The 19,807-nt window shown below is 38.1% G+C and overlaps 2 protein-coding genes across 2 annotated transcripts in view; one reads left to right on the plus strand and one right to left on the minus strand.

The window, feature by feature from the left end:
- Positions 1 to 5,329, minus strand: part of PTDSS1 (phosphatidylserine synthase 1) — a 40,429-nt gene extending 35,100 nt beyond the window's left edge. The window contains exon 1 of the mRNA XM_060775636.2: positions 5,073 to 5,329. Within this exon, the coding sequence (XP_060631619.1) occupies positions 5,073 to 5,251 (179 nt within the window). The 5' untranslated portion in view covers positions 5,252 to 5,329. The remainder of the gene's footprint in view (positions 1 to 5,072) is intronic.
- Positions 5,330 to 5,350: 21 nt separating this feature from the next.
- MTERF3 (mitochondrial transcription termination factor 3) lies at positions 5,351 to 19,467 on the plus strand. The gene is made up of 8 exons (XM_060775637.2): positions 5,351 to 5,478; positions 9,056 to 9,398; positions 11,685 to 11,837; positions 13,123 to 13,312; positions 15,800 to 15,947; positions 17,625 to 17,696; positions 18,412 to 18,573; positions 19,195 to 19,467. Exons 2-8 carry the CDS (start codon positions 9,071 to 9,073, stop codon positions 19,387 to 19,389), a joined length of 1,248 nt encoding a protein of 415 aa, XP_060631620.2. The 5' UTR covers positions 5,351 to 5,478; positions 9,056 to 9,070; the 3' UTR covers positions 19,390 to 19,467.
- The last annotated feature ends 340 nt before the right edge of the window (positions 19,468 to 19,807 follow it).

Genomic DNA, 19,807 nt, shown 5'->3' on the forward strand with positions numbered 1-19,807 from the left:
ACCTTATTTAAAATATTTTTATACCTGACAAACTTCATTTCATATGTCAGCAATGCTAATAATGCAATCAATGGCAGGCATCTTCACAACCACTGGGGATGAGCAAAACTTCAGGAGAGGATGCTTCTGGAACATGGCCATACAGCCCAGAAAACTAACAGCAACCTATACATATCTATACACTTCTAGCTCCCTTGGAATTGAAAGCATTCTGTATCCATGGATTTTGCACCAAGGATTTCCATTCCCCCATAAAGAAAAATCCAAATATATATAATCAGGCCAGTTTTACTATACAGCATATCACTGTCACTCAGAGGGGTAGCCCATTGCCCAGTTTCAGTCTGTAAACAACTGGATCTGGTCTGCAACAAATTTCCAGTAAAAAAAAGTATGGGTTATACTGAATAGGCATTAAAAAGCAAATGTGCATGAAAACATATAATTTAAGCCCAAACTACACAGCATACAGTGATTTTAACATGTTCTCCAGTGTTTCTTAATTCATCGTGCAAAGCTTTAAAAGGCAATAGAGAATGATGGGATGCTGCTGCAGCGGATGCAAAGAATTGAAGGATAATATTACAGACAACACCAACAGGAAGCCTTGTAAACTGAATACCTCCCTAAAATACCTGAGGCAAACAAATCTAACATCTCTGATAGCCTTTGGTTTCCAACATGAAGCCCTGCAAACTGAATACCTCCTCAAAATACCTGGAATAAATCTGACATCTGAGAAAGACCTTGACTTCTTGGGAATTGTTCAACTATATGCCCATTCATCTAGAAGTCACCATTTAATTCAGAAGAGTTTATAGAAAGTCTCATTGAGATGAATACTGACAGTTTCTTGTAAACAAGAGCTTAGAAAGAAAATAGCAGAACAATAAGTAAACGTGCTATATGGAAATAACTTTACTGGGGGGGGGGGGGGACCAAAAGCAACACATAGGAGGCATCCACACCATCCTTGTGGGAGTCTTTTCCCATGTCCTCACATAGGGAGGTGGAGCTGACAGAGGGAGCTCAACCCGCTTTCTCTGGATCTGAATCACTGATCAGTCAGCAGTTTAACCCATTGTGCCAGCGGGGGCTCAGTTAATATGAGTTAAAATTGTGTCAAACTGCAATGATTCTACGGTGGAGCTGTACCCTAGATTAACACTGAAGGAAGTTCTATAGACTTTCAAGTTTCAAAAATAAATGTATTAGTCTCAAAAATGCAGCAGTATGATTTTTCCCCCTGGTTGCTACTGTTAGCACAACTTTAGCAATGTGAAGATACATAAAACCCATCTACAGATTTAACATCCATTTTCTACTAAGAAGGAATCTTGATGATGCATCTGTTCTTTCTCTTGTAAGTGAATAATATTGACCACTTGTGGCCACTTTGTTACAACAATGCTGCATAAAAGATGTTTGTAAAGGGAGGATCAGAAATGGCACGCGTAGATCACATGCATGCATGACTCTTATTACCACACTGCATGTAGTAGAAAACAGAATCTGAGTCAACTTTTCATTGTACGTACAGTGCTCAAATACAAAGCAAGGTTTAACCTGGACATAGGATCAATCCTCTGATACAAAACACAAATCCAAACAGGGACTTCGTAAAATAAAAAAAGGGAACCGAAGATCTTTTAAAAAATGTAAGAATGGAACAAAAATTAACACAAATCCATGGAACTCCTTCACATGTACAACTCTAGAGACAAAACACATAGGATAGGGAAAAAAATATATTTGCATGAAGATGTGAAATAGAAATGTTCCAGAACATCTGCCAGTAAAAACTGCCCCCCCCCCCACCCCACCATGAATATAAACCCTAGAGAGAAGCAACTGCTAGCAAGCTGGTTATGACAAGAATGAAATAAACAAGAAAAATTCAGAAGTCTCTTTCTTCACTAAGCTTTCTGGTTTTGTGTATTTTGTGAGGTGTGCCTGAAGAATGATCTCTACTGTCTATCTCAAGGAAACAAGGAGCTTTTACGGCACATATTAGATATGCCTACTTGAAAGTTAGCCTCATTGAACACAGTACAGCATACTGCAGGCAGCCTCAGGGTGTGTCTACTTATCTATAAACCTGCATATGATTTACACCTGATCAAACATGCCTGGGACTGCACTGTTAGGAATCCTATTGTTGGTTTACTGTTACACCTGGGTCACACCCTTCTTCCATGAGGAAAGTGAAGGTATTAACCAAAGGACTGCCAAAAGGTCATTGAAGGCCCTGCAGACATTGACCAGATGTAAAATGGATCAGAGAAAAACCACTGTAAACGCAGTTTCTGAAATACTGGGATCCCCAACTGCCTTTTTTGCAGAGAGAAATAAAAAGAGAACAACAGGTCAACTGCAGGTTTTGATCGTAAGTTTGGTGTAGTAGAAGCAGCATTATGGATACAGTTTCAGCAAGAGAAGTGAGATTTCATATATCAAGAGTTATATCCATCATAAAGAAAGCAGAAAGTCACTGTAAAAAAAACTGTTCACTTTTGGCTGGGGTTTTTTTTTGGGGGGGGGGGTTGGGGGGGTTGGGGGGGGGGGTTGCTAGCTACATAGAGCCCTCAGTATTCACTGGAATTTGGTTCCAGAACCCCCAAGGATACCCAAATCCATGTATGCTCAAGGTCGATCACACACCATGACACAGTATTGTTCCATTATATAAAATAGCAAAATTCAGAAATTATTTTTTTAATATGTTCAAAGTATAAATGGTTGAATCCATGGACAGGAAGGTCCAACTATATTCTTTCTTTCCTATACCACTATATAAATACTATATATGTGTGTTTGTGTATGTGCATATATACCATATATATGGTAAAATCTGTGGATGCAGAATCTGTGGATAAAAAGTATCAACTGTAAATATTATTTGATGTCTAGTGTGTGTGTGTGTGTGTGTGACCACACAATAGATTCCCAATTAACCAGTACCTATGGGGATTACTAGATCGCAGATCATTTTTTTCATGTCAGGAGTGACTCGAGAAACTGCAAATCACTTCTGGTGTGAGAGAATTGGCCGTCTGCAAGGACGTTGCCCAGAAGCCCAGATATTTTACCATCCTGTGGGAGGATTCTCTCATGTTCCCACATGAGAAGCTGGAGCTAACAGATGGGAGTTCACCCTGCTCCCCCGATTCGAACCACCGACCTTTTGGATAGCAGTCCTGAATTTTGGTTGCTTGAGTTCCAGTTCAAATTATGGATGGTTGAATCCATGGATTGGAAGGTCCAACTGTATTTCTTCTTGGCTATATCACATATATAGAAGTATGTATGTGTATGTGAGTGTGTGTAAGTTAGTCATGTAGATATATAGAAATATGTATGTGGTGTGTGTGTGTATACACATATAGGTCCAACTATATTTCTTCTTGTCACATATACAGATATATAGAAATATGTGTAAATTAGACATATGTGTGGATATATAGAAATATATATGTGATGTGTGTGTGTATACACACATATATACACACACATACTTTTGTGGATGGTTGAATCCATGGATTGAAAGGTCCGACTATATTTCATCTTTGTTATGTCACATCATAGATATATAGAAATGTGTGTGTATACACACACATATATACACATACCTTTGTGAATGGTTGAATCCATGAATTGGAAGGTCCGACTATATTTCTTCTTAGCTGTCACATATATAGATATATAGAAATATATGTGTGTGTGTAAGTTAGATATATATGTGGATATATAGAAATATGTGTGTGATGTGTGTATACACACATATATACACACACATACTTTTGTGGCTGGTTGAAACCATGGATTGTAAGGTCCGACTATATTTCATGTTTGCTATGTCACATCATAGATATACAGAAATGTGAGTATTCACACATATATACACATACGTTTGTGTATGGTTGAATCCATGGATTGGAAGGTCTGACTATATTACATCTTTGCTATGTCACATCATAGATATACAGAAATGTGTGTATATACACACACATATATACACATACGTTTGTGGATGGTTGAATCCATGGATTGGAAGGTCCAACTATATTTCTTCTTGGCTGTCACATATATAGATATATAGAAATGTGTGTGTGTGTAAGTTAGATATATATGTAGATATATAGAAATATATATGTGATGTGTGTGTGTATACACATATATATACACACACACATACTTTTGTGGATGGTTGAATCTATGGATTGAAAGGTCCGACTATATTTCACCTTTGCTATGTCACATCATAGATATACAGAAATATGTGTATACACACATATATATACACAAACGTTTGTGGATGGTTGAATCCATGGATTGGAAGGTCCAACTATATTTCATCTTTGTTATGTCACATCATAGATATACAGAAATGTGTATATACACACATACGTTTGTGCATGGTGAATCCATGGATTGGAAGGTCTGACTATATTTCATCTTTGTTATGACACATCATAGATATACAGAAATGTGTGTATACACATTTGTGGATGGTTGAATCCATGGATTGGAAGGTCCGACTATATTTCTCCTTGGCTATGTCACATATATTTATATATAGAAATATGTATGTGGTGTGTGTGTGTGTGTATGTATATATATTATACACACACACACTTCTGTGGATGGCTGAATCCATGGATTGGCAGGTCCAGCTATATTTCTTCTTGGCTATATGTAGATATATATAAATGTGTATGTATGTGATGTGTGTACACATATAGGTCCAACTATATTTCCTCTTGGCTGTCACATATAAAGATATATAGAAATGATGTATAGAAATACACAACATACTTTTTTCTAGTACTCAGAAATCCTTCATAGAAATCCTTAATACCAAAAGGGAGACTGGACTCAATCTTTCCAACTGTTAGGAATGGTGGGAGTTGAAGTCCAATACAACTGGAGGGCCGAAGTTTGCCCGTCCTGTATCTATAGGGTGGGAAACGAATGGGACATGCCTGGAAGGGCCTGGAGGATGCTACCCGAAGAACCTCTGCGCCCAACCTGCCTGCCTGCCTGCCTGCCTCCCGCCCTAGACGCGGCCTCACCTGGTGAAGGCGAAGGCCATGAGGCTGAGGGTGGTGAAGCTGAGGAGGGTGATGGTGTGGGGCCGGTAGAAGAACTCCAGCGTGATGTCCTCCACCTGCTGCTCGTTGATCATGCGGAAGTGCAGCCGGTAATTCACGTCGTCTTTGCTCAGGGTCCGGCTCCCGCCGTACGACGCCATGCCTCCGGCTCGGGTTTCCCTTCCCTTCGCCCCCGCCAAGGAGGAGGAGGGACGGGCCTAGCTTGGCTTTCCCCCGCAGGCCCTCCAGGGGAGGAGCCTCTGCCGCCTTCCAAGCCTCGCCTCCGCGCTCGGCGTCACAGGCCTTCCTTCGCGTTTGGGAAGCGAGGCCTCCTCACCTCCTCCATGCCTCGCGCCGCTTTTTGAAGTAACGGCTTGATTCAGGGAAGGTGAGTTGACTGACTGAACTTCCGCTTGTCCTTTTCGGGAAACTGGCCCTTTAAGACAGGCCTCCTCAAACTGCTTTTCTTTTTGAGCCTCCAACTCCCAGGATTCCTGGCCATTGAACAAGCTGGCAAAGGCTTCTGGGAGCTGGAGGCCAGGGGGAGCTGTATTTTGAGGAGGCCTGCTTGCCTTCTGAGGGGGATAGACTATAGTGTTGTGGCCTAGTTCTCCAAAGAGAGTTGTAACCTAGCTCCTACAATAGTGGGAAATGTCACCCAGGATATAGAACAGGCATGGGCCAACTTGGGCCCTCCAGGTGTTTTGGACTTCAACTCCCACCATTCCTAACAGCCTCAGGCCCTGGCCCATGCCTGATATAGAATCAGAGTTGGAAGAGACCACATGGGCATCTAGTCCAACCCCCTGCCATGCAGGAAAAGCACAATCAAAGTACCCCTGACAGGTAGCCATCCAGTCTGTTTAAAAGCCTCCAAGGAAGGAGCTTCCACCACACTCCTAGGCAGAGAGTTCCGCTGTTGAACAGCTCATACATTCAGGAACTTCTTCCTAATGTTCAGTTGGAATCCTCATAGGGATTCATAGTATCCAGACCTTTGATCATTTTAGTTGCTCTCCTCTGGGCACCTTCCAGCTTGTCAATATCTCTTTTGAACTGTGGTGCCCAGGTGAGGTCTAACCAAAGCAGAATACAAAAGCGCCATGACATAATAATAATAATAATAATAATAATAATAATAATAATAATAATAACTTTATTTGTACCCCACTACCATCTCCCAAAGGGACTTGATGCGGCTTACATGAGGCCAAGCCCACAGTACATCAATAAACAAAAGCAATAACAAAACAATCAATTAATATAAATCACATAACAAAAAATAAACAATAAATCAACAGTATCCAGACCTTTGATCATTTTAGTTGCTCTCCTCTGGGCACCTTCCAGCTTGTCAATATCTCTTTTGAACTGTGGTGCCCAGGTGAGGTCTAACCAAAGCAGAATACAAAAGCGCCATGACATAATAATAATAATAATAATAATAATAATAATAACTTTATTTGTACCCCACTACCATCTCCCAAAGGGACTTGATGCGGCTTACATGAGGCCAAGCCCACAGTACATCAATAAACAAAAGCAATAACAAAACAATCAATTAATATAAATCACATAACAAAAAATAAACAATAAATCAACAGTAACACACAAGCATTTAAAACCAATGGCCGGGCCAAATGTAATAGATTAAAATTAAAAATTAATGCTGGACATGGACAAGGTAGGATATAACTGGGGTAGAATTTTCAAGGAGAGATGAAGGAACACAGTCAGTCCTAAATCAATGGTAAAGTGCATTTTGAGGGCATATTGCTGAGGGTTTTCCTTATCCTTCCCTTGATCCTTATCCTTCCCTTATCTAGACACAGGGTCCTCAAACTAAGGCCCGGGGGTTGGGGGTGGGGGGAAATGGCCCTCCAAGGTCATTTACCCGGCCCTTGCTCCGCATCAACTTAAGTCTGTAATGACTTGAAAGCACACAACAACAACAACAGCAACAACAATCCTCTCTCATCAGCCAAAAGCAGGCCCACACTTTCCATTGAAATACTAATAAGTTTATATTTGTTAAAATTGTTCTTCATTTTAATTATTGTATTGTTTTTAAGTTTTTTTTTTTGCACTACAAATAAGATATGTGCAGTGTGCATAGGAATTCATTTATTTTTTAATAATTATAATCCGGCCCTCCAACAGTTTGAGGGACTGTGACCTGACTCTCTGTTTAAAAAGTGTGAGGACCCCTGATCTAGACCAATGGTTCCCAACCTTTTTTTGACCAGGGCCCACTTGACCGGGGACCGCTTTGACCAGGGACCGCTCTCCAACATTAGTACCAAAAGGGTTGGAGCTGATTAGGAGTGGAAATAAATAAAATAAAGAGGAAGGAGGTTTGCAGACCGGATTTTCATTCTTGTGGCCCACAGGTTGAGAACCACTGATCTAGACACTACTCCTTTTGATGCAGCCCAAAATCCCATTGGCTTTTTTAGCTGCTGCATCACATTGTTGGCCCATATTCAACTAATAGTCCATGAAGACTCCAAGACCTTTCTCACATGGACTGTTGTCAAGCCAGGCATCACCCAGCCTGTTTCTTTGCATTTCATTTTTTTCTGCCTAAGTGTAGTATCTTACAATTGTCCTTGTTGAAATTCATTTTGTTAGTTTGATTCTGTCTGTCACTTGTTCACATAGAAAACTGAGTTTTAAATATAGGGAGGGGATGAATGCAGTCCGAAAGTGGGATATATATGTATATAAATACCAGTAAATATAATCCAGTTGACTCTCGGTTAGCCAAAACTCTCGAATAACCAGGAAAAATTGAACTAAAATTGCATTTTGCATTCACAAAATTGTTTATATAACACAGTAAAACTGTGTTTTAATAACTTCAGGTTGTCTTTATTTGTCTTAATTTGCTTTTAATTGCTGTATTTCAATATTAATATTAAAGCAGTACAGAATTTATGCTATGGTACATCAAGTATTAGGCTCATTTTTAATAGTAATTCTCAAGCAACCAGAAACTATATTTATCCAGCACCTAGCAATCCTCATGGGTGCAGGTTAAATGAAAGTTTACTTTAATAACAATAATTCAGGTTAAAGATCTGGCACTTGTATCCCCCACAGAAGAGAGCTTGCATAAGGGAAAGTGGTTTCAACATTGGGCCATGGGTGCAGAATGAATGCAGTTTTACACCACTTTAACTGCTGCAGTTGAATACCATGGGAGTTGCAGGTTTACAAGGTCTTTCACCTTCTCTGCCTGCTGGTTTCTCAGCAAACTACAACTCCCATGATCCCATAGCATTGAATCATGGCAACTAATGTGATGTCAAACAGCATTCATTCTACAGTGTATAGATCAAGTATGGGCAAACTTCGGCCCGCCAGATGTTTTGGACTTCAACTCCCACAATTTCTAACAGCTGGTAGTCTGTTAGGAATTCTGGGAGTTGGAAGTCCAACACATCTGGAGAGCCAAAGTTTGCCCATGTCTGGTATGGATGCACCCTGTGATGCTGAAAGAACTAGGTTTCAAATCCCAACTCACCACTGAAGGGCCTTGGGTGAGTTATACTATCTCAGCCCCAAAGGAAGGCAATTGCAACCCTCCTTTGAACAAACTTGTCAAGAAAACCCAGTTTTGGGGGTCGCAGTAAGTCGGACATGAAGGAATATAATAACAATCCCAATAGACAGGTCCCACCGTTTTCTGTGTTCCAGGTAACATCTTTAAAAGTATAGATTGACTAGTCTGAAATTGTTCATGAGGGTGGCTGAGATAGTGACACCTTTGCTTTCTGATGGTTCAGTGTAAGCAAACTTTGTAACATGTACAAGATATGCTTTTAAAATATTGGGTATAAAATTACCTTTAGGTTATGTGTGCAGTATAAGGTGTAGAGTCAGCCACCAAGCAGTCACTGCTTGAAGACACAATAATAATTGAATATTCCCATAACTGTTCTTTCTCATTTGTTCAATTACAGAACAACTTCAGTAAGATGGCATTATTGACTCAAAAGATATCTAGATGCTCTCCCTTGGTGAAAACTTCTGTTATTGTAAGCAGCACAAAACAACTGAGAAAACAATCCATCAAAACCTGGACACTTCCTCCTGAACAATTGGGTTTGCCACTATTTTCCCACTACAGAAAATGTTGCCAACCAGTATTAAAGTACTCTAGGAGTTTGCCTTTTGGTAACCATGTGCCGTGCTGCTGTTCAAGTACTGCTCTGATTCCGAGTACAGAAAACAAATCTCTTTCTTTAGTCAATAGAGTGGAAAATGAAGTAGGACCTAATAAAGATATGAACACAATGCCTGAAGGTAAGAAATCTATAGAATATATATTGTGTAAATTGAGATTTTCCTAACATCACATCTTAAAATTTCGCCTGCCTTTTATGCTTGCAGAGGCATACAATTATTAAATTGTTCATCACTAATTTCTTAAGGATTTGACCATACTAGTTCACTTGAGAAAATGATAGTTGACATAAATTGTTGCATTATATTTCAGGCACAGTGGTACACATATCTACATCATTGGCTATTCATGTTTATTATTCCAAAGATTGGCTGAGCTAGTGGGGAAGATTACAATATTGTACTTAAATTGGGAATATTCAACTTGGAATAGATTCTTAACCATAAATTTAATTTTCTCAGCTTTTACTCCTGGCATTCTTTAGATCTACCTCAAATAAAGTTCTGGGGATAAAATGTGGGGTGTTGTTAGAGAAAGAGCAAAGCAAAAGGGTAAACAATAAATAAAATATATTATTGAAGGATTTAATATAGTGGGTTGGGAATACATGTTCTGGTGTTGTAGCATTTGCACTAGCATCTATCCATCTATTCGTCATTTATATCTTGCCTTTTCCTGAATGTGGGACTCGTGGTGGCTTACAAAAACAGAAAATACCACCCACCCACCCACCCCAGAAAAATAACAATAACAAAAGCAGTGGTCATATTCAGTATGGCATCATTAAAAGCTCTCCGCTTGTTAACAATAAATTCCCAAAGTCTTGCTTGAATAGAAAAGTCTTTCCTTGCCACCAAAAAATTAACAAAGATTCTAATTCCAAATTGGGCAGCAACCACAAGAAATCAACCCTTCTTCTGTTGCCACCAAACAAGCCTGTGAAAGAGGTAAGCAAAGAAAAGTTAATTCTCTGAGCACCATACTTTTCACAGACTCATAGAGGAACATATAACCCTTTAGATATTCTGAACCACAACCATATAGGATTTTATAGGTAGTAACCATCACTTCAAATGGTGTTCTGATTATTAGAAGTGGTTGAAAAAAGCAAAACTGTATTGCTTGTGATTCAGCCACCTGGTGGTGCTCTTGTACTATTTTTTTTTCTGTTACTCTCTGGTAGAAATTGTAGAAATTGTGTAAAAGTAGAAATTGTGTTACAGTACTCTTATACTGAATACAATGTGATCTAGATGATGATGATAATGATAATAATAATAATGACTTCTTTTTTTTTGTACCACACCTCCATCTCCCTGAAGGGACTCGGAACAGCTTACATACAACACAAGGTGCCTAAAAACAATGTATAAAATAAACACACAGTACAATACAAAAAGTAAAACCAATAGAAGACAAAACAACATTTTAAAATTCAGAGCAACACCCAATAACCAATGGTGACAACTGCTGTTAGACATGGCCAAACTGTAAACAAGACAAGGGAATGGGATAGTGCAAATTGTAGCTATGGAACAAGGGCTTGGGATGAAAGTGCAGCGCTGTGTCATTAATTGTGGATCACTGGGGCTAGACATTCTCAAAGGCTTGTTTAAACATCCAAGTCTTCGAATCCCTATGGAAGGAGCACAGTGTGGGGGCCTGGCTAATCTCCCTGGAGAGGGTGTTCCAAAGTCAGGGGCAACCACCAAAAAGGCCTTCTCCTTCGTCCCTACCAATCGCGATCCAGTTGTCCATTCCCTGATTGTTTATATACTACTGACCTGGCTGTGTCAATAAGGTGCATATCAGATGCAGTAATAAAATCATAGGTTTTGTAATAAAAACCAATACATTGACCAACTTGGTATCCAAACACTACAATATTGGAATACTAAGAACCTGCAATACAATAAAAACAAAGGTAGACTTACTGAACGTCTTCCAGAAATGTTGCCCATGAGGAAACAGGTGGATCTTTTTTAACAGAGCACTGCTCAGACTTTTGACACTACCAAGATGCTTCTACATGTGCCATAGTAAGCTATGAACATGAACTTAAGCCAATTGCACCCTCTTACACTGAATTGTGAGCATAAAAGATGAGTGGGTGAAATAAAGTGTAGGTAAGATAAACAAGTAACAATGAAAACCCTTATAGTATGTAGACGTTTATGCATTAATATGTTTGCAAGGTGATGACAATACCATAATTCTGATGACCAATGACAGCTCCCACTGACTAAGCCATTAAATAATTGGGAATAGCAGAAAACAATAAAACTGTTGTGTAATTATGTTTCACTGCATGCTTGAATTCATTCACCATATATAAAATTTACCATCTGTATGGTGCCCTGCTATTGCCTTCTCCAATGTTTTCCTTCTGCTGTGATGGCCTATAGATTTGGAAGATGGATTGCCTTCATCTGCTTTGGAGGAGATTTCAGAAGATGAAGCCCTGCAAATCCTAGCAAAGCCACCACTACCTTTTGAATCTTTCACCCTTCAAGATTATGTTGATCGTTCAGAAACCCTGCAGAAGCTGGTGCTTCTAGGTAAGCATAGGTTTACATAGCAGGCTTTTGGGGAGTGAGCCAGAAAATATTTAGTAAATATGCAGTTTTGCTGCAGAAGAGGCCACTGTGCTTTTTCTGGCAACAGGAGCCTTTGAGTAACAGAATTTATACAAAAATATAGCCAATATAATCTGCTCTCATAAGATAGATGTCACTAGAAAGATATGTTCCACTGCAGACGTGTTATCCATATTTCTCAATGACAGGAAGCAACTTTCAGTTCTATAACAGTGCCTTTGAAAGGGCATGCACTTTGCACTTTCTCAGGAGTCCCCCTCTTGACACGGGACAGCAGTGCGGAAAGACACACCAACGAGTTGAATCTCTCTGAAGATAGCTTTATTTGCTAGCCAAGTAAATGGCGCCAGTTGTGCTTTAGGCATGAAAATACTAGCGTGCTCCCAAGATGGGGTTGCAAACTTTTATTATTTTACAGAAATCTAAAAAGCACATTTTGATTTGTGTTAATGTACTGTCCATTTGATTGGTGTATGCTTACCTAAAAAATTCTGATTCGCTCTCTGTTACTAAGCAAGCAAACAGGTGAAAAACAGCAAAAAACTGGAAATTTACTGTAACTTCATATCTTCTTCAAGTGACCCTGACTCACGGGATGTGCTTGGCAGGCACTGGCTTATCTCTTAGTAAAAAGTTAAAGCAAGAATGCTGTGTGAAAGAATAGGGAGGGTAGGCACGAGGGCTGTTCCTCTAACTGCAGTGGCAGCTTTTTTTAAAGCTATATTTTTGTGTGTATACACTTTACAGATGGAACCTCCAGTCCTTTATGGCAGTTATAAAATCTTATAAAACTACATCTCCTTCATCTTTACCTTTTGTTCATGAAATATGAGAAATCTTGGGAAGATCAAACTTTTCCAAATGTTGGGAATCTTGAATTACTGGTATTAGAAGCCCCACAATCTGAGGCAGCTTTGAAGATCTTTATGCTATTATTGTTAGTGATGTATAGCTGTGTATTGTGCTCATTTGGGCTCTACTTAGCAACATCAAGAGTTCCAGGACAAAATGATAAGGATGACTTTGTAGTAAAGAAATTAGGTGGGATTCATATGTAATCACAATGAGAGCAGGCTTATTGAAATTATTGGGACTCAGGCCTACTTAGCTATAGTTGACCAACTCTTATGAATGACCAGCCTGCTCTACACAAACTTATATGGCTTGCTTACAGATATTTCTATCATTTCATAAACATATTTTTATTGGACATCTAGCTAAAATGTATTTGTTGAATGTGCTGCAGGAGTCGATTTATCCAAAGTGGAACAACGTCCAGGTGCAGGCCAACTTCTTCTGAAATTAGACTTTGAAAAAGATATAAGCAAAATCCTTCTCTTCCTTAAGGATGTTGGCGTCGAAGAGAAACAGCTTGGTGAATTCCTCACTAGAAATCCTTATATTCTCAGAGAAGACGTGGAAGATCTAGAGACAAGGTAAAATATTCTCTAGACATCCACTCATCATATTGCTCAGATAAGACTGCAATCATTATTATTTTTCTCCCCATAATTGGTTCCTATATGGGTTTTGCTTAAACACTGATTAACTGGATTAGGGGAATATCCATAATGTAGGCTGATCCATAATGTAAAATATCCAACCTCTACAATGCAGCATCTGCTATCCAGAAGAAGGTCAAGTTCCATTCACATTGCACATGATTGTTTCCAAATGGGGCCCAGAAATTAGTATGGATTTTACATATATTATTTCTGCTTTCTTTGGAACCTTTCCTGAAGTGGGTAAAAAGATGGTTTTGTGTATTTTAAGTGGAATTTGGAAAGCATTTTGAATTATCGCTGCATAATTGGGTTGCTGGCACTTTTCTAAAGACTGCAGTGTTAAAGAAATTTGCTTCCCTTATGTGGACACCAATTAAAGGATAGCTTTTTCAAGGAAGACTAGAATTTTTTCAGTGAATTGGACACAAACCTAGGTTAAAACTGACTGCATAAAAATATTGTTGGGGGGGGGAATCAAACAGTCTTTTTATTGGAATTATTCGTGGAGCCTATTGTGTTTGGGGAAGTAAAAGAAAACAAACAAAGAAAGTGGGAAGTTGGCTAGTGAGGCATTTTATGTGCCTCACCCTTCCGATTGAAGGCGTGTTTTTAGTTGTTCTGGCTGAAAGAAGGAGGGAAAAATCCTCTTTATTGATAATGGGAAGATTTCTTCTTGTAGGAAAATATATCCTAAACATGTGGAATTAAAACAAAATTTATGGACCATAGATGTAAAGTGAATGCAACATTCTTGCTCTTGTCAATTTTTGCTTGTAAGAGAATATGCAAAGCTGATCACCCAGACCATGCAGGTCTTACTATTGTGAATCCTGTGTTGCTTCCTGTTTTCTTGGGCATTCCTTGAACAGATATTTGTATCAGAGGCAGAAGTAACATGGAAAGAATTAGACTCAGGTCCTACACTTCAAAAAAGGAAAGGAAAGAGAAAACAGTTGTTGATTCAAATCTAACAATACGTACCAGTGAATTGAAACAGCCTTGTCAAGCGAGCCTTGCATAAATAACAAGAGCACTTGAAACTTCCACTTTAAAGCTTCTTCTAGATTGGAATTGAGGATCTGGTTTTTTTTTCTTTCTTTCACTAGTCTCCACTTTTAATGATTTATGTCTTGCTGGCCAAACAGATCTGTGCATTGCTAACATGTTGCATGTAGCTGGTTAGACCACTATCTGCTCCCATAGCATAAAAATATAATTTGCTTAAATAAAACAAAATGCTAGAAGGAAGGAGCGGGGGGGGGGGGGAGGCTTGAAATAATTTCAGATCAGAATGTAAGGTTTTTGTAAAAAAAAAAATGGGGACTGTTTTTACTGAACTATTTGTAACTCCTTTTTGTAGCCTTTTTATCTGCAAGTTAATTTAAATTGTTCTAACACTCTGATAACCAATACTTTAATCCTATTCTAATTGATTGTTTAATGTTTCACACTATATTTGTTTTAAATTGTAAGCTTTGTACCCCAGTTTTGAGACAAGAACAGAAGATATGCAAAAATAATGATAGAGGTGGTGGTGATTTTGTCACATGGCTTTCTCACTTCGTGCATGAGAATGCAATAATTTGCCATCTGCTTCTACATAAACTTCGGGGGGGGGGGTTAAACTGAAAAAATAGGACATTTATAATTTGTCCTATGTATGCCTCAAAGTTGGCACTGATAAGAGGCTTTGACTAATTTATTTTTCCCTTGATTTCATTTACTGCATGATGGAGATATATATAGTTGGGAAAAACTTGCTGGTTCAAGGCTACTCAGAAAGTATATATTCAGAGAGGGGGAATCTAAATCATGGTTTCTGGGGCTTAACAGTGAAACTACTCCTAGAAACCATGCTGCTGAGATGAACAAGGTTTTATTACACTGTAAACAACCATAAAACGGGTTGCGAAGTTGTATGATCTATTTCAAAAGGAGAAGCTATTATGTATGGTTATGTTTAACTTCTAAATAATGGTTTCTGGTGGAATTAGCCCTTCACCTTTTGTTGATGTAAGATTTTCTTCATTATCTTTAGAAATCTTTGTTTTAAACCAATTTTTATTAAGAAAATGGCTGTTTGAAATACTTTCTAAGAAAAAGCTTTTTGGAACCAGAAGAGCTCAGCTGGTTGAACTAGGCTGGTACTGACCAAATTCTTAAATACAGCTGGAAATCATTAAGCTAATATTTCAGTATTATTTCATGTCGGAGTGTTTATTTTCTTTGTTTTTAATTGGAAATCATGATGTTATGTTTTGTCATACCTGCAGTCTTTCCCACCCATCTTCTTGGCAGGTTTCAGTTGTTAATATTGTTAAAACATCTGTCATTTTGATAGATGCTGCTGGGAAACTGGCATCGCTGAACACATTTTGGTCATTCAAATTTTAATTGGGATGTTTCTGTCTCCTCCAGGGTAGCATATCTAATATCAAAAAAATTCAGCAAGGAAGCAATTGCACGGATGGTCTCGAAGGCTCCATATTTACTTCTATTTTCTGTGGAAAGACTGGATAATAGGTTAGGTTTCTTCCAGAAAGAACTTGGACTAAACAATAAAAAGGTACCTTTGCCTTTCACTTCAGTAATTATACATTATCCTGCTTCAAGGCCATGGAAGCCAGGAAGTACTGAAGAAAGTACTTACAAAGTTGTAAAAGCTGGTCGTTTCCCTGGATTGTTACACATTACCTCTCATCCTGCCATCTTCAACTTGTATATGACACAATAGTACAGCCACATTTATTCCGATTGCTAATGACTTCCAGTTGGTTTAGATTTTTAAATGTCTCCATTTTCTATGGAGCAGTGCTGACATTAATAAATGACACACTGTTTTGAAATCTCAAATAACTTTAGGTCATGTAATGGAAGCCCAGGTAGACATGCGAGTGCAATTTATTGTGACCTTATCCTGCAGATTGCTAAAATTTCATATTTGCAGTAAAACTCATTTCTGCACTTGTAATACATGCTGTGTACATGTTATATTTTTCTTACACAAATGTGATGTCCATGTAGAAAAAATGTGTATTATGCTATGATAGAGACTATTTGACCTGCTTGTCAGTCTTTGGCTAGGACTGTTTGAATTATGACTTAATCATACCCATAGTAATCCATTGAAATCTATGGCATTTTGGTTAATTGTGATTAACATAACCTGTTGAAATGAATAAAATGGTTCTAGGCTTACTTAGGTTTAGATCTAGCACAGGCATGGGCAAACTTCAGCTCTCCATGTGTTTCGAACCTTCAACTACCACAATTCCTTACAGCCTATTTGTCATGATGCCAGGGCTCTGGCAGTACACAGGCAGAGATGAACCAAAAACAAATGCCTAGCTTGTGTTAAACTGTTTAATTAAAGCAGCGCTTATTTTCTGGCTGTTTAAATAGTCCAAAAGATAAAAGATAAAGATAGCACTCGACCACAGAATATAAAACAAAGACTGATAGCAAACGCTATGCAGGTTCAAGAGGACACCATAGTCAAAGGATCCAGTCCAGTGGTCAAATGCCGGGAGTTCAAGGAGTACAGGATCAAGAGTATATACTGTTGTCAAAAGCCAGTCCAGAGATTCAAGGTTCCAGAGTTCAGGCAACACATCAGGATACCGAAAATCCAAAAAGCTGGGGGGAAACCACCAGCATCCACCACCAAAATAGGACAAACACTTTTCTCCTGAAGATCAGTCCCAAGGTTAGCTCCTTATATCCAGTAAGACCCAGCTGCAACCTATCTCTTGCATGCCTCCATCCTTAATTGATCTTACTTACAGATTACTCAGCCCTTTAGAACTAAAATTTACATTAACCCTTCCATCACCAACTGCTAGGCCTTCGACCACCAACCACCATTAACTGCAGAACATGATACATAACACTATCAGCTGTTAGGAATTGTGTTAGTTGGAAGGTCCAAAACACCTTGAGGGCCAAAGTTTACCCATGCCTGATCTAGCACACTCTATTTCATACAACACAAATGTTTGTTTAATTATTTTCATGTTTGAAATTGTCGAATCTTGATGGTGGAAAACTTTATCCATGAATAGAGATGACACTTGAAAAATGTACATGTTTTCAAGAAGAGTAATCCAGTGCAGTTATAAAAATGCCCCCGTCTAAAGATAAACCAAGAAAGGAGATGACAGCACAAGTTCATAGCACCTTATATGTCTTAATATTTAATACATATCACCAAGTGATGTTTCACATTTTTGTATTTAAAATACAGACCCGCGATCTAGTGACTCATCTTCCAAGATTACTGACTGGTAGTCTTGAAATTATTAAAGAAAATCTAAAGGTAACTATTCTATTGATATGTTAGCATTTTAGTCATTCCATCTTAGAAATTATTTTAGATATTGCAGAAAGATATCCTGAAAGTTCTAGATAGATTTTCGAAAGCAAAACCACATTTAAGACTAAGTCTGTATGAGTATTGCCCTTTGTAGATTTCAATGATAGAAGCCTGGAAAAACAATAACACTGGTTTCTTGGCACAGGCATTGAGATTCTAGTCAAAATCCTTGGTTTCTTTGCTCTAAAGTGACAGTCTTTCATATGTGATCCTAAGAATTTCCAGAGTTGTCCACAAAACTCCTTGGGATAATTTAGGCCTAAACTTTTGTTCCAGTCTGTAATAAATAAGAAAATGGCATTTTAAAGACTAGAGTGCAAGCAATGAATCTTACAACATTTTACATGGCTTTGACTTCCATATTGATTGAATAGTCAACATGTTTCTAAGAACAGAACTGTGGCTTATGTTGGAAAAACCATGTGTTCCCTGAAAAGCTTTAGAAAATAGACTAAAGAGAGACTATACACATGCTTTTTAAAATTCACCATGATCTGCACAGCTATAATGGAAGTTTATTATTTATTTAAGTCAACATGCCAAAGAAGAGTTACGCTTCATGTTTCTTAATATTTAGTGAAAATAGAACCCTCTTCCCTAAAGGTTTTTTAAAGTGACTTTGACTGCATTTCTCGTATTTGCTTGTATGTTTTCCTAGGTTTATGAACTTGAACTTGGCTTTACTCAGAATGAAATGCGGCACATTGTACACAGAATCCCCAAGAATTTAAGTAGAAATAAAAAGAAACTAACAGAGACATTTGATTATTTGCACAACATAATGGGCATTCCACACAAGCTCATGGTTAATTTTCCTCAGGTGAGATCCTTTTTAAATTATTCCTTACACATGTCCTCCTTTTCCTTCCAGCGGGTTCATGGTGGTGACTCTTCCTGCTGTATCCTCACACCTGTGAGAGTTAATTCTCAGTAGAAGTGACTAGCTCAGCATCCGTTAGTGAATTTCATTGCTCATTGAGAACTTATAACTGGATTTCCCAAGTCCTAATTCGGGACTTTAACCACTACATCACAGAGGACCTTTGATGGTTACCTCCATGCCCACAGACTTTATAACAAAAAGTGTGATAAACAATTGATGGTGCAGTACTGAAGGCAAAACTATGTAGTCTACAAATTGTCTCCAATGTATGTTTTAAAACGTTTACACTTTGCTCACATTTATTTAAAAAAATGCCGGTGAATTAACTTTAAATATATGGAGTTTAATTCTATTCATATCTTACAGAACTAATGTGAGTGGGCTGTTGCTTACCTCTTGGCAGTCTTCCATTCATAGGATTGCCATAATTTGAAAACAATTAACACTAACAAAATTCCACTGTTTTCACTATGACTTGCTCTAAAACAATTGTACTTAAGTTTATGATCTTACTAATGTAAATAGTTGGCTTTAACTTGTTTTTGCTTTTAATTTCAGGTTTTTAATTCAAAGCTGCTACGAATTAAAGAGAGACATATGTTTCTTACTTACCTGGGGAGAGCACAATACAATCCAAAGGAGCCAAGCTATATCTCATTAGAACAACTGGTAGCTTTGCCTGATGATGTGTTTTGTGTAGAAGTTGCCAAAGCAGAAGTACGGGACTTCGAAAAGTTTTTGAAAACAATGTAAAGACTGGATTTTAATGTAAATGTTGTAATGATGTCTGAAATTACTGCACTGAATAAAAAGTAACATCTAATTCTAAAATTTTAAAATATACTTTTTTAAGATATGGAGGGTACAAAACACTACCTAATTGCCCTAAGTTGCTCTTAGCACCACAATTTTGAAAAGGTAACTCTTTGGGAAAGGGTAAACAAATGTCACCATCAAAAATATGATAAATGATCCACAAGCATAATTTTTATTTCAGTCCACATGCTCATTCTGCTTGGCTGTGGTAATCACCATCAGAATGGCAGATGCTTGGCATAGATAAATTCATGTCTTAATTTAAAAGAATATTTTTTCTAGGTTGATTTTGTCCCAGTGCTTACTAAGCCGATATTACATTTTTTTCATGCTATAGTTATTTTTGTTCTCTGCA

Source organism: Anolis sagrei, chromosome 4 (genome assembly GCF_037176765.1).
Source record: "Anolis sagrei isolate rAnoSag1 chromosome 4, rAnoSag1.mat, whole genome shotgun sequence".
Classification (NCBI taxonomy): domain Eukaryota; kingdom Metazoa; phylum Chordata; class Lepidosauria; order Squamata; family Dactyloidae; genus Anolis; species Anolis sagrei.